Consider the following 14,359-nt stretch of genomic DNA (forward strand, 5'->3'; position numbering starts at 1 on the left):
GGTATGGATCCTATTATTACGAACTGCTCAATATATTCTATCTAGGTTATCTGCTATCATTTCGAAAGTGAAACATGTGGAATAAAAACTTACCATCAAACTTCCTCTTTTTTTTCGGTGTTTTCTTTTTCTATAAAATAAAAATGTAAATAAAATATCAACATTGGGTTCATTACAGGAACATCGTCTAATAACTCCACCACTGCCAGCTAGGGTCACAGATGTTATTGTGTTCAGTATCAAACCAGTAATAACACTTACCTCTTCAATTCGTTCCCTCAATGCTAAATAGAGATAAACAATACAGTAACATGTCAGGACAGCAGTCACTATCATTAGTTAGTCTAATGTCACCATGGTACTTACTTACTGCCCTTTATGCCTACTGGCATGTAGGGCAGCAACAAAGGATCTCCATTCCCGTCTGTTTAGGGTCAGGTTATAACCATGATACATGTTATTAAAATCTATAGATTAAACTAACATCATGGTTATAACCATGATACATGTTATTAAAATCTATAGATTAAACTAACATCATGGTTATAACCATGATACATGTTATTAAAATCTATAGATTAAACTAACATCATGGTTATAACCATGATACATGTTATTTAAATCTATAGATTAAACTAATATCATGGTTATAACCATGATAGATGTTAGTTTAATGTAACCATGATACATGTTAGTTGAATGAGTTGAATAAGCTTAATGTAATGCTTACCTCCCAGGACTATGTTTGACATTATGAAACGTATCCATCCTATTATTATGAACTGCTCCATATACTCTAATCATGTAGAATCAGTTGAACCAGTTCCTGGTTTCCACTCTGGATTAGCCTCTACACAGAAGAACATCTTGACAGACTGAGTACGTGTAAGGAGACGGCTGCCATTATCATCGTCAAACAAGGACAGAAGTCTTTCTACCCTTTGTCCCTGCTCTGTGTTGTCATGACGACTCAGTGAGCTACGTTATAAACGCCACTGAGCTGACGTTATGCTGGCCACATCGCCCCAGCTATGAGAGTAGTGTCTTATATACATGGATCGCTCCATTCTATAATCTAATATCTAGATGATGTTGTTCAGTAGGTCTGCCACTCTGGTCCCTCTGCTAGGTAGGCTCTGACTCTCTGGTACAATTAGATGAAATGTTTTGAATCACAGCGATATCATTTGACTGGGTGTGAGTCAGTAACCCCTTGAAAATTACTAGATATTAATAAGTTATCCGTTACTTATTAACACAGTGAAACATGTGGAATAAGAACTTACTGTTACACGCCTCCGCCTGGTCCGGTGTTTCCTTTTTTAATAAAATAAAAATTTGAATCAAATATGAACATTGGGTTCATTACATGTCATCATCAGTGGTGGATTAAGGTGGTGATTGGCCCCTAGGCTACTTCTCTGTGAGGCCCCCTTACTAATCGGGCAGAAAAAATCTAAATCTAGTGCCATGTGTGAACAAAGGAATATTACATGGCCCTCACGCACACTCGGGGAGCACTGGCGCACACACACACACACACACACACACACACACACACACACACACACACACACACACACACACACACACACACACACACACACACACACACACACACACACACACATTGAGACGGCCATCACTAAAACAGCAATGATACAGAAACAAGTGTGAGTTCCCCATAGCTGCTGTGACCACGTATTTCTGGGGACCGACCGACCGACAGAGAACTCCTTAATGAGGCTGGTAAAATCCAATTTACGCAGAATATCGCTGTTAATGGACAGATCAGAGTCGGGTGATTCAGTCTGTTTTGGCCCATTGTGGATCTCAGTCTTTCTGTAACTAGCACCAATTTTGAAAAAGAGCGCCCCCTGCTGGCATTGGTCACAGGCAAAGTCATAAATAGTCAGAGTGCTATATCGACAAATGGAAACACTTGTGCTTTTCGCTTTTCAGACATTCTGCCTCTTTGCTGTCCAGCAGACATGACGTATTCCTTTACAACCAAACTGACTTTATGAACCTGGTCACATGACATGGCCCACACATCTACCCAATCAGCTGCTTCACTTTTTAATTTTTCTTGCTATGGGCCAATAGGTACGGAAGAGGATTAGGGCCACACATGTAAAAAAAAATTAAGTTCTGACTTTATTCTCAGAATTCTGAGAAAAAAGTCAGAATTCTGACTTTAATCTCAGAATTCTGAGAATAAAGTCAGAATTCTGACATTAATCTCAGAATTCTGAGATAAAAAGTCAGAATTCTGACATTAATCTCAGAATTCTGAGAAAAAAGTCAGAATTCTGACTTTAATCTCAGAATTCTGACTTTTTTCTCAGAATTCTGAGATTAAAGTCAGAATTCTGACATTAATCTCAGAATTCTGACTTTAATCTCAGAATTCTGAGAAAAAAGTCAGAATTCTGACTTTAAAGTCAGAACTACGGGTATCTGTAAGGACCAACCTCCGTGGGAGAGACACTTTGCTTTATGCAGTAGGAGGAAACCTATGGAAAGCCTAACGAAAGCCTATGAATGGCGCGGTAAAAGTGCAAAACCGCACGGATTCCGTGCGGTTTGGCAAGAATTCGGTTACGGAATACGGTTTTGAATGACTAATAGCCGCGGCTATTAGTCATTCACTCCAGCTATTAGTTATTCACTCCGGCTATTAGTTAATCACTCCGGATATTAGGTATGCTGAACGAGCCCTCCCTCTTCTTTGCTTGACCACTAAGTTTGAAGGCTGTCTAACCAATCAGTGAAGAGAAATACCAGACTAAAGTAACGCATTGTCGAGACTAGAGCTGCAGTGCCTCCATGTTTCGCCGTAACATAAAGCTGTGTTGTCTTTACTAGTTTCACTACAATGTAATGACCACCACTAGCTAGTGGAAATTACATTTGTGTCTAGTACAGTGATATATTTGTATATGTTAGGCTATATATTGAGATGGCAGTGTGCGAAATACCCGTCAATATTCGGGGATGCCCTCATCCCCAGATTGTTCTCGATATGCCGTAGCCAGCTCGGCCATAACATTACAATATTTCATGGATGCAAGCAAGCCAAGACAATCAATCTATATCTATAGCCTACATGACAACACACGCACACACGCACACACGTTAAACACACTGGTAAAGCAATAGGAGCCTGCATTGGCTAAAGTTGTTGGGATGCACGTTATTTTATAACAGGGAGGGGCAAAGTTGTGCATTACAATGCAAACACGACAATAATTGGCACCGTTCTTGCGCACTCAGAAGAACATGAACTGAATAAATGCCAGGTATATAGCATATCGGAGACGGGCACACAATCAGTGCATTTGCAAATGAGAGCCTGCAGTATGATCGTTCTTGTGACATTATTTAACCATCCATCTACAGCTAATACGATCAGACAGATACCACATATAAGCCCACAATAAGCCCAACATCACCACGGCAGGTGCGCTCTCTCTCGCACATTCACACAATCACTCCAACTTCTCCAACTCCAAGGCAAAGCTGTTTCACTAAAACCACAAACAACCACAACTAACCAGCCTACATATCCACAACAATGCACAACAATCAGTTCTATACATTGCGTCTATCTTCTGTTTCGCGCACATGGCTAATTTGCATACATGCACAGGACTGTCGGCTCCGCTTGTCAAAAAAATAGAACGTATTTGTGAATAAATGCTTTGAATTCTGAATACTGGACTTGGTGAGCTTGGTGAGTTGGCTATGGGACGTGCACTTTTACCGCGCCATTCTAGGGCCGGATTGTGGCCTTCTTGGCTTTCCATAGGTTTCCTCCTACTGCATAAAGCAAAGTGTCTCTCCCACGGAGGTTGGTCCTTACAGATACCCGTAGTTCTGACTTTAAAGTCAGAATTCTGACTTTTTTCTCAGAATTCTGAGATTAATGTCAGAATTCTGACTTTAATCTCAGAATTCTGAGAAAAAAGTCAGAATTCTGAGATTAAAGTCAGAATTCTGACTTTAATCTCAGAATTCTGAGAAAAAAGTCAGAATTCTGAGATTAAAGTCAGAATTCTGACTTTTTATCTCAGAATTCTGAGATTAATGTCAGAATTCTGAGATTAATGTCAGAATTCTGACTTTATTCTCAGAATTCTGAGATTAAAGTCAGAGTTCTGACTTTATTCTCAGAATTCTGAGAATAAAGTCAGAACTTAATTTTTTTTTACATGTGTGGCCCTAATCCTCTTCCGTAAATAGGAGTCAAGTCTTTTTTTATTTTAAGTAAAATTGAAAATAGTCTGTCCAATCCAGGGCCCCTTGCACACCTGGGCCCCTAGGCTCAGCCGAGGCTAGCCTGGGTGTTAATCCACCTCTGGTCATCATCTAATAACTCCACCACTGCCAGCTAGGTTCACACATGTTATTGTGTTCTGTATCAAACCAGGAATAACACTTACCATATTAGGTATTAGTTTTTCAAAATCTATAGAGAGAAACAACACAACAACACATCAACATGTCAGGACAGCAGTCACATCATTCAGCATAACCCTGATACATGTTAAGAATTTAATGTTACATGATTCATGTTAGCTTAATATAATCATGATGCATGTTAGTTTAACCTAACCATAACACATGTTAGTTAAATCTAACCATGATACATGTTATTTTATACATGTATCATGGTTAGACGAGTTGTGGTCGTCAAACAAGGACAGAAGTCTTTCTACCCTACGTCCCTGCTCTGTGTTGTCATGACGTTATAAACGCCACTGAACTGACGTTATGCTGGCCACGTCGCCCCAGCTATGAGAGTATTGTCTTGTATACATGGATAGCTCCATTCTATAATCGAATATCTAGATGATGTTGTTCAGTGGGTCTGCCACTCTGGTGCCTCTGCTAGGTAGGCTCTGACTCTCTGGTACAATTAGATGAAATGTTTTGAATCACAGCGATATCATTTGGCTTGGTCTGAGTCAGTAACCCTTGCAAATCACTGGATATTCATAAGTAATCTGTTACTCATGAATACAGTGAAACATGTTGAATAAGAACTTACCAGTTAACTCCCAATCCAGTTCCAGTGATTCCTTTTTCTATAAGATAAAAATGTAAATAAAATATCAACATTGGGTTCATTAAAGGTCATCTTCTAATAACTCCACAAAAATGTATGCTTTCCAACAAGAGATAAAAACTCTCCGGACCAAGTATATACAAATATACACAGGGCATATAAAGCTGCACCATCCCATCACCTCGGATTATCAAATCATATCTCCTTGGCACTGATTCCATCTTATAAACCAGTTGCTGTAGAACCAAACCAGCTGTGAAGACAGTGCAGGTATGGAGTGAGGAAGCTGTTACAGCACTACAGGTCTGTTTTTAGAGCTCAGTATGGGAGGTATTTTCGCAGGGAGCCAACTGTGAGGAGTACACCTCTAACGTCCTGGACTACATTCAGTTTTGCACCGAGACAGTACTGCGCACCAGAACCATCAAGGTGTTCCCTAATCAGAAACCCTGGTTGGACGGTAATGTGAGGTCGCTGCTCAGGGCGAGAGATACTGCCTTCAGGTCGGGGGACAGGCTGGCCTATAGAACTGCCCGACGAGACCTAAAAAAGGGCCTTAAAGGGGACATATCACACCACCAGGTGTGAGTGGGATTAGCCGTTACAAGCAGGTTTGAAAATAAGCAGCATTGGGACATCACAGGCGGGCGTGTCCACCTAGATGTGGGCTGGATAGATCAGTCTACCAGCCTACCCAGTGGACTGAAGCAAACGTTGCTCATCTGTCCGTCACACATCTAGGTGGACACGCCCACGTGTGATGTCACAATGCTGCACATTTTGAAAACGGCTTGTGATGGTTAATCACACTCACACCTGGTGGTATGATAGGTCCCCTTTAAAGAGGTCAAAGGCAAGTACAGACAGCGCATTGAGGGTCACTTTGAAAACAAGGACCCCAGGCGCAGGTCTGCGAGTGGGGAGGGTACAACACCAAGGACCTAACATGGGCTACTAACATCTCCAACCTTGTAAAGAGGGCCCAGAAGAGGCTCTTCTGTCTACTGAAGCTCAAACAGGCTGGTTTATCTTCACACCTGCTCATTCACTTTTATAGGATCACAATTGAGAGCATCCTCTGCCAGGGCTGCAGTGTGTGGTATGCAGGCTGCACAGCGGAGAGCAGGAGGGACTTGGCCAGCACCACAAGACTGAGGAACAGCTTTTCCCCAAGAGCTGTAGCCTCCATCACCCCCCCAACCCCCTAACAAAGCACAAAGGACAACTCTCCTCCAGGAGCAGTAGCTTCCAACCCCCACAACCCCCCCCCCCCCCGCCCCCCCACACACACACAACAGACTGGACTTGATGGGCACAATATGGACAGGGTGATGTGTGTGTGTGTGTGTGTGTGTGTGTGTGTGTGTGTGTGTGTGTGTGTGTGTGTGTGTGTGTGTGTGTGTGTGTGTGTGTGTGTGTGTGTGTGTGTGTGTGTGTGTGTGTGTGTGTGTGTGTGTGAACTTAAACTGCTGCTAGAGACTGCATACCTGTATTTCGTTGTGTACTACAATGACAATTCAACTCCTTGAACCTTCACACATACTATTGTGTTCTGTATCAAACCAGTAATAACACTTACCTCCCAATATCGACGAATCAATGCTGTATAGAGATAAACAATATAGTAACATGTCAGGACAGCAGTCACTATCATTAGTTAGTTTAATGTAACCATGATACATGTTAGTTAAATGTAACCATGATACATTTTAGTTTAATGTAACCATGATACATGTTGAGAGTTTAATGTAACATGATACTTGATCAATTTAATATCAATATCATTCAGCATAACCATGATGCATTGCATGTTAACCTTGACACATGTTAGTTTAATATAACCATGATACATGTTAGTTCAATCTAAACACAATGCATGTCAGTAGTTTAATGTTATCATGATACATGATAGAGTTTAAAGTAACCATGATACATGTCAGAGTTAAATCTAACCCTTACCTCCCAGGACTATGATTGATATTATGAAAGGTATGGATCCTATTATTACGAACTGCTCAATATATTTTATCTAAGTTATCTGTTACTCGTTTAGAAAGTGAAACATGTGGAATAAGAACTTACCACCAAACTTCCTCTCCTGTTTCGGTGTTTTCTTTTTCTGTAAAATAATAATGTGAATAAAATATCAACATTGGGTTCATTACAAGGTCATCATCTAATAACTCCACCACTGCCAGCTAGGGTCACAGATATTATTGTGTTCTGTATCAAACCAGTAATAACACTTACCTCCTTAAGTCGTTCCCACAAGTCTATATAGAGATAAACAATACAGTAACATGTCAGGACAGCATGTCACTATCATTAGTTAGTCTAATGTCACCATGGTACTTACTTACTGCCCTTTATGCCTACTGGCATGGAGGGCAGCAACAAAGGATCTCCATTCCCGTCTGTTTAGGGTCAGGTTATAACCATGCTACATGTTATTAAAATCTATAGATTAAACTAACATCATGGTTATAACCATGATACATGTTATTTAAATCTATAGATTAAACTAACATCATGGTTATAACCATGATACATGTTATTAAAAATCTATAGATTAAACTAACATCATGGTTATAACCATGATACATGTTATTAAAATCTATAGATTAAACTAACATCATGGTTATAACCATGATACATGTTATTTAAATCTATAGATTATATTAACATCATGGTTATAACCATGATACATGTTATTAAAATCTATAGATTAAACTAACAACATGGTTATAACCATGATGCATGTTATTTAAATCTATAGATTAAACTAACATCATGGTTATAACCATGATACATGTTAGTTTAATGTAACCATGATACATGTTAGTTGAATGAGTTGAATAAGCTTAATGTAATGCTTATTAATCATGTATAATCAGTGGACCCAGTTCCTGGTTTCCACTCTGGATTAGCCTCTACACAGAAGAACATCTTGACAGACTGAATACGTGTAGGGAGACGGCTGCCATTATCGTGGTCAAACAAGAACAGAAGTCTTTCTACCCTTTGTCCCTGCTCTGTGTTGTCATGACGACTCAGTGAGCTACGTTATAAACGCCACTGAGCTGACGTTATGCTGGCCACATCGCCCCAGCTATGAAAGTAGTGTCTTATATACATGGATAGCTCCATTCTATAATCGAATATCTAGAGGATGTTGTTCAGTAGGTCTGCCACTCTGGTCCCTCTGCTAGGTAGGCTCTGACTCTCTGGTACAATTGCAATGTTTTGAATCACAGCGATAACATTTGACTGTGTTTGAGTCAGTAACCCTTGAATATCACTGGATATTAATAAGTTATCTGTTACTTATTAACGCATTGAAAAATGTGGAATAAGAACTTACCGTGACACGCATTCACCTGGTCCAGTGTTTCCTTTTTCAATAAAATAAAAATGTAAATCCAATATGAACATTGATTTCATTACAAGGTCATCATCAGTGGTGGATTAAGGTGGTCATTGGCCCCTACTAGGCTACTATTTGTGTGAGGCCCCCTTACTGATCACGCAGAAAAAACTCAATTCGGTGCCATGTGTACATCGCCCTCACGCACACACTCTGGGAACAGTTGCATACACACACATTGAGACGGCCTTCACTAAAACAGCAATGATACAGAAACAAGGGTGAGTTCCCCATAGCTGCTGCAACCATGTATTTCTGGGGACCGACCGACCGACAGAGAACTCCTTAATGAGGCTGGTACAATCCAATTTGCCCGGAATCCTTGTCTTTCAGAGACAAGTGATTCAGTCTCTTTTGACCCATGGTGGATTTCAGTCTATCTTTTACTAGTGCCAATTAGTGCTGGGGTGTATGACCAAAAATTGATATCACAGTATTTTTCTCAATTCCTACGGTTTCACGGTATATGACAGTATTTTTTTTTCATGCATTATCAGATGTTCACTAGTGCTGCCATAAACAACACATTTTCTAACTACTCATCTTTCGACTTATTCTTGGATTAGTCGACTCATCTAAACTACTAATATATATATTTTTTATGCTGCTCGGGTTTACACTTTGCGTGAATGGCTGTGGCTATGGTTAATAACATTACTGCCAAAGTCATATTAACTAATATAACGCAGGTTCGCAAGGCGGCCACAGGAGACGCCAACATTGTTTTCAACCGCTCGGTATCGCGCCGTATTAATTCCCAAGTTTTGAAAATAAAAGAAAGTATTTGAAGCGAATAAGCGACTCTGTTTTTGATTTGTTTATTTGGTTTTGAACGAACAGTTTTGGATGCATGCATCGGCTGTTTTTTTTTTTGTTACTTTGAAATCGCATACGCTCGCAACACACGCAGACACACACACACGTTCATTCACGTTCACCCACTACAACCTGCCTATCTTCAATCAAAACAACATCAAGTAAGCGATGCCGCAGCGCGTTGACAAGTCCGTCCCGAGGAGCCCATAGGCTTTATGGTTTATATGTTTGAAAGCCTTGACACACTCTTTTACCAGTTGGCCTGAAATATCGCGCCTCGCAGTCATGGTCCTATAAAGAAAGTTGTAGTCGTACTCGTAACATGCGTGTTTAGAAGCGCAACAATGCGCGGTGCAGCGTTCCGAACGTTGTGTAATCAAATAAACCGGTATCTCGGTACAATAAAAATTCAAATCATAGCGAAAATACAAACCGGTATGCGGTGTGAACCGGTATATCGCCCAGCACGAGCACCAATTATGGCGCCCCCTGCTGGCAGTGGCCACAGGCAAAGTCATAAATAGTCTGAGCGCTATATCGATAAATGGAAACACTGCTTTTCGCTTTTCAGACATTCTGCCTCTCTGCTGTCCAGCAGTCGTGACGTATTCCTTTACAACCAATCTGACTTCATGAACCTGGTCACATGACATGGCCCACACATCTACCCAATCAGCTGCTTCACTTTTTTAATGGTTCTTGCTATGGGCCAATAGGAGTCAAGTCTTTTTTTATTTTTAGTAAAATTGAAAATAGTCTGGCCCATCCAGGGCCCCTTGCACACCTAGGCCCCTAGGCTCAGCCGAGGCTAGCCTGGGTGTTAATCCACCTCTGGTCATCATCTAATAACTCCACCACTGCCAGCTAGGTTTACACATGTTATTGTGTTCTGTATCAAACAAGTAATAACACTTACCATCTCATCTATTTGTTTTTTGTATTCTGTAGAGAGAAATAACACATCAACATGTCAGGACAGCAGTCACATCATTCAGCATAACCCTGATACATGTTAGTTTAATGTAACATGATCCATGTTAGTTTAATGTAACCATGATACATGTTAGTTTAATGTAACCATGATACATGTTAGTTGAATGTAACATGATACATGTTAGAGTTCAATGTAACCCTTACCTCCCAAGACTATGATTGATGTTATTAAACGTATCCATCCTATTATTATGAACTGCTCCATATATTTAATCATGTATAATCAGTTGAATTAGTTCCTGGTTTCCACTCTGAATTAGCCTCTACACAGAAGAACATCTCGACAGACTGAATACGTGTAGGGAGACGGCTGACATTATCGTGGTCAAACAAGGACAGAAGTCTTTCTACCCTTTGTCCCTGCTCTGTTGTCATGACGACTCAGTGAGCTACGTTATAAACGCCACTGAGCTGACGTTATGCTGGCCACATCGCCCCAGCTATGAGAGTAGTGTCTCATATACATGGATAGCTCCATTCTATAATATAATATCTAGATGCTGTTGTTCAGTAGGTCTGCCACTCTGGTCCCTCTGCTAGGTAGGTTCTGACTCTCTGGTACATTAGATTAAATGTTTTGAATCACAGCGATATCATTTGACTTGGTGTGAGTCAGTAACCCTTGCAAATGACTGGATATTAATAAGTTATCTGTTACTCATTTACAAAGTGAAACATGTAGAATAAGAACTTACCAGTTAAATCCCTATCCAGTTCCTGTTCCATTTTCAGTCTTCTATAAAACAATGCTATGAAGTGATAAACAACACGTCAGGACAGAGGTCACCATCATTCAGCATAACCATGATACATGTTAGTTTAATGTAATATGATACATGTTAGTTAAATGTAACCATAATACATGTTAGTTTAATGTAACATGATAAATATAAGGTTAATGTAACTCTTACCTCCCAGGACTAATGATATAATGAAACATATGCATCCTATTATTATGAACACAATGGCCACATATGTAATACATGTAGAATCAGTTGAATCAGTTCCTGGTTGTATCTGCACCCCTCCCACAGAATCACATCTGAAACCAGAAGGACAAAACCACGTTTAGTTCTAAGAGTAGTAGACTGGGTGTTGGACTCCAGGTTTAAAAGGTACTGGGTTAGATCCCCAATGTCCACAACCTTCCTGTAGGCCTTCAGGAAGGTTCTTGAGCTAAATGCCTGACCCCTACCTGTTCCTAATGATCTTGATCTCCCTGTGACTGAATTCACCGGACGTCTTATTGGAGAAAATTACTTGATAGTCAATTATTTATATTGTCAAGCATTAACTACAATATCTAATTCTGATATTTGTATATTTAAATAAAGGAGTAAACAAACATAACATTATGACTATGGTATGTATTTTAAGAACAGGCAAATAAAAGCCACACCAGTACATGATATATTGCCCAGGCCTATTTCTTAACATACCATTATTGTACTGTATGTAGAGATTGTTTAATTAACTCCACTTACGTTGTGTGGGGTTGGCATGACGATGTGCCATTTGAGAATGTTCCATAAGTACAGTGAAGGCACCCTCTGTCTTCGTCTGCTGTTCCTGTAGGAATAATCATGTCTTATTAAAACACGACCGTTCTCAGATGTGGTGGGCACATTTGTGACAACAGGTTTGTTGTTTTTTATCTGTTAACATTTGAAAAAACGACAAGCTCAAATCCACAAGAAAATAGAGAATGGTAATTCAGAAGGCTTTTCTGTCTTTTGAGTCATTGTCCGGCTGTTGTAGATGATGATGGAGTAATTTAGACACTAATACATCAAATTGTAGGAAGCTGGATGATCCCTTAAAGGGCTGAATAGATTATAGTAGATGTCAATTTGTTGAACAATTTATCTATAATCTATAATCTATGTTGACGTACTGTATATATAAAAAACAGACCTATTCGACCGATGTAATGACCAGGACTGCAGCTCAGACGGTGTCTCTGAGTGGCCCTACATCCACCTCCGTTAGAGTCAATACAGAAGAATCCATCCAGGGGCTTACACAGAACATCGGATGTTGATGAACACGACTTCTTCACCTTCAGACCGAGACCTGTCAATCACAACAGTTACAAAGGGACCTGAGAGTACACAACTTCTGATGTAAACATGAACAACACAACCTCTGATATAAACATGAAGAACACAACTTCTGATATAAACATCAACAACACAACTTCTGATATAAACATCAACAACACAACTTCTGATATAAACATGAACAACACAACTTCTGATATAAACATGAACAACACAACTTCTGACGTAAACATGAACAACTCAACCTTTCTGATATACACATGAACAACACAACGGCCTGATCAGCACAACATATGGGGGTTGCATGGGGGGCGTTTCCATTTAATATTAAAGATGTACCTGTGCCACACTCTGTACAGTTAGAGCACTGCTTCTGTCCGCTAAGGCCTTCTTTGAAAGTACCATCGGGGCACTTTGAGCACAATGTATTGGCTGTCGCTGTACAATCCCTATGAACCCTATATCCTGTTGGAAAGAACGTTAAAGTATATTGTTTACCAACGGATTTGGTTGAAGAAATTATACAGAAGTATTTTGGACAACAGCTTGACAACAGCTGGGTTAATGGACTCTTACCACCAGGACATGCAAGGCAGCAGACCTGTCCCGCTCTGTATTCATCACTGGTACACGATGGTGATGCAGTACTAGCAACACCATAAGTATTACAAACTGAACATAATAGGGACAGGATGTGTAAGAACATGGTGGTCCAGTTTGTATGACTGTCACCCATCTGATGGTTTTTGGCAGATTTTTGGCAGATATTTCTTCTGTACTGTGTGTCAATGCAAGTCTTGTTATTCAATCAAGGCAAAATACATTTTTTTGTTTTATCCTGCTTTGTATATTCTAAATACATGGGCCACACGCGCTATACTTTGGCTGCCATATCATCATTGCCTTGCAGCAACAGACTTTTCTTGAAGTTCGGAAACATCTGGAGAGAGATGAAAAAAATATTCAGCAGTTAATAAATGTAATAACACTTTTCTCTGAACCAAAAGAATATGAAGTTTGAATACATTAGAGCTGTTAAACAAAGAGTTGTTAACCTTGTATGACATCATGTCCCGCTGTCAGCACGCTGATTCTAGAGGTGGGAGAGCAGACCGCCACTTGGTCACTAAAGTTGCAGTCTGTAACACAGTAACTACTGCTGAACTGGGAAGGGACACTTTGGGTTCAAATCAAAATCAAAAAACGAGTAACTTCTCAAGGCTGCAGCGTTGTGCGATCATAGAACACGTTCAATTAAGGGTTATAGTTTATGAACAAAGGCGTCATTCATGAAACATCTGTTTTATCTTCATGTGTGCCAGGACCACAAATGAGGCAGCGGGTTGTGTGTGACCCCTCCTGCCCTCAACATGTCCTATATCTTTATGATAGTGAGAGATATGCCCTTTGAGTTCTTCTGGTCCAAGTCGGTGTTGCTGCAATGCATTCAATCCGCCATGTGGGGGCGACACCGCGTTCACATGACAGTATGCCTCAGTAACTGTTTACTGGGGTTGTACTCGATTTGATTTTGCAAAGTCAAATATGAATCTTCATCCCGACCCAGACGCGTCATTGACTGATAGTCGAAAAATATACAATGTATTTTTTTATATATGCAGATCAATAATCACTTATTTGTTGTGACTTTTGCGTGGTTTGATGGCCGTTCACAGGGCCGTCGGACTGCGGGGACAAAGGGGACAGTTGTGGGGGGGCCCAAGGCAGAGGGGGGGGCCCATGACCAAAATATTTTTTTTTTTTTTTTGATTTTACCTTTTTATGTTTTACCCCCCCCCCCCCCCCCCCCCCCCCCCCCCCCTCGTCAACAATCGCTTTCCCCCCCCCCCCCCCCCCCCCCCCCCCCCCCCCGTCAACAACCTGGCGCAGGGGGTCCATCAGTCCCCATAGTATAGGGGCCCAGGATTTGGTGCTACGGCCCTGGCCGTTCATGTCAATCAATTGGACAAAATTATAGTCTACTATTCGCCATAG

At 40.6% G+C, this 14,359-nt stretch overlaps 1 protein-coding gene across 3 annotated transcripts; it reads right to left on the reverse strand.

Moving 5' to 3' along the window:
* Positions 1 to 267: 267 nt before the first annotated feature.
* On the reverse strand, positions 268 to 13,299 carry LOC115539280 (tumor necrosis factor receptor superfamily member 14-like). 3 transcript variants are annotated; one of them, XM_030350356.1, is made up of 11 exons: positions 12,941 to 13,299; positions 12,704 to 12,829; positions 12,219 to 12,377; positions 11,789 to 11,873; positions 11,216 to 11,346; positions 11,000 to 11,053; positions 10,228 to 10,253; positions 8,433 to 8,463; positions 7,322 to 7,344; positions 7,154 to 7,190; positions 6,360 to 6,673 (listed from the first exon to the last, which is right to left on the reverse strand). In XM_030350356.1, the coding sequence occupies exons 1-11, from the start codon at positions 13,098 to 13,100 to the stop codon at positions 6,576 to 6,578; spliced, it is 930 nt and encodes a 309-aa protein (XP_030206216.1). In that variant the 5' UTR covers positions 13,101 to 13,299; the 3' UTR covers positions 6,360 to 6,575. The 3 variants fall into 3 exon arrangements, with proteins under 3 accessions (XP_030206217.1, XP_030206216.1, XP_030206218.1); XM_030350357.1 differs by lacking the exons at positions 6,360 to 6,673; positions 7,154 to 7,190; positions 7,322 to 7,344 and adding an exon at positions 268 to 424; XM_030350358.1 differs by lacking the exons at positions 6,360 to 6,673; positions 7,154 to 7,190; positions 7,322 to 7,344 and adding an exon at positions 7,392 to 7,485.
* Positions 13,300 to 14,359: the final 1,060 nt, after the last annotated feature.

This window comes from Gadus morhua, unplaced genomic scaffold (assembly GCF_902167405.1).
Source record: "Gadus morhua unplaced genomic scaffold, gadMor3.0, whole genome shotgun sequence".
NCBI classification, from domain to species: domain Eukaryota; kingdom Metazoa; phylum Chordata; class Actinopteri; order Gadiformes; family Gadidae; genus Gadus; species Gadus morhua.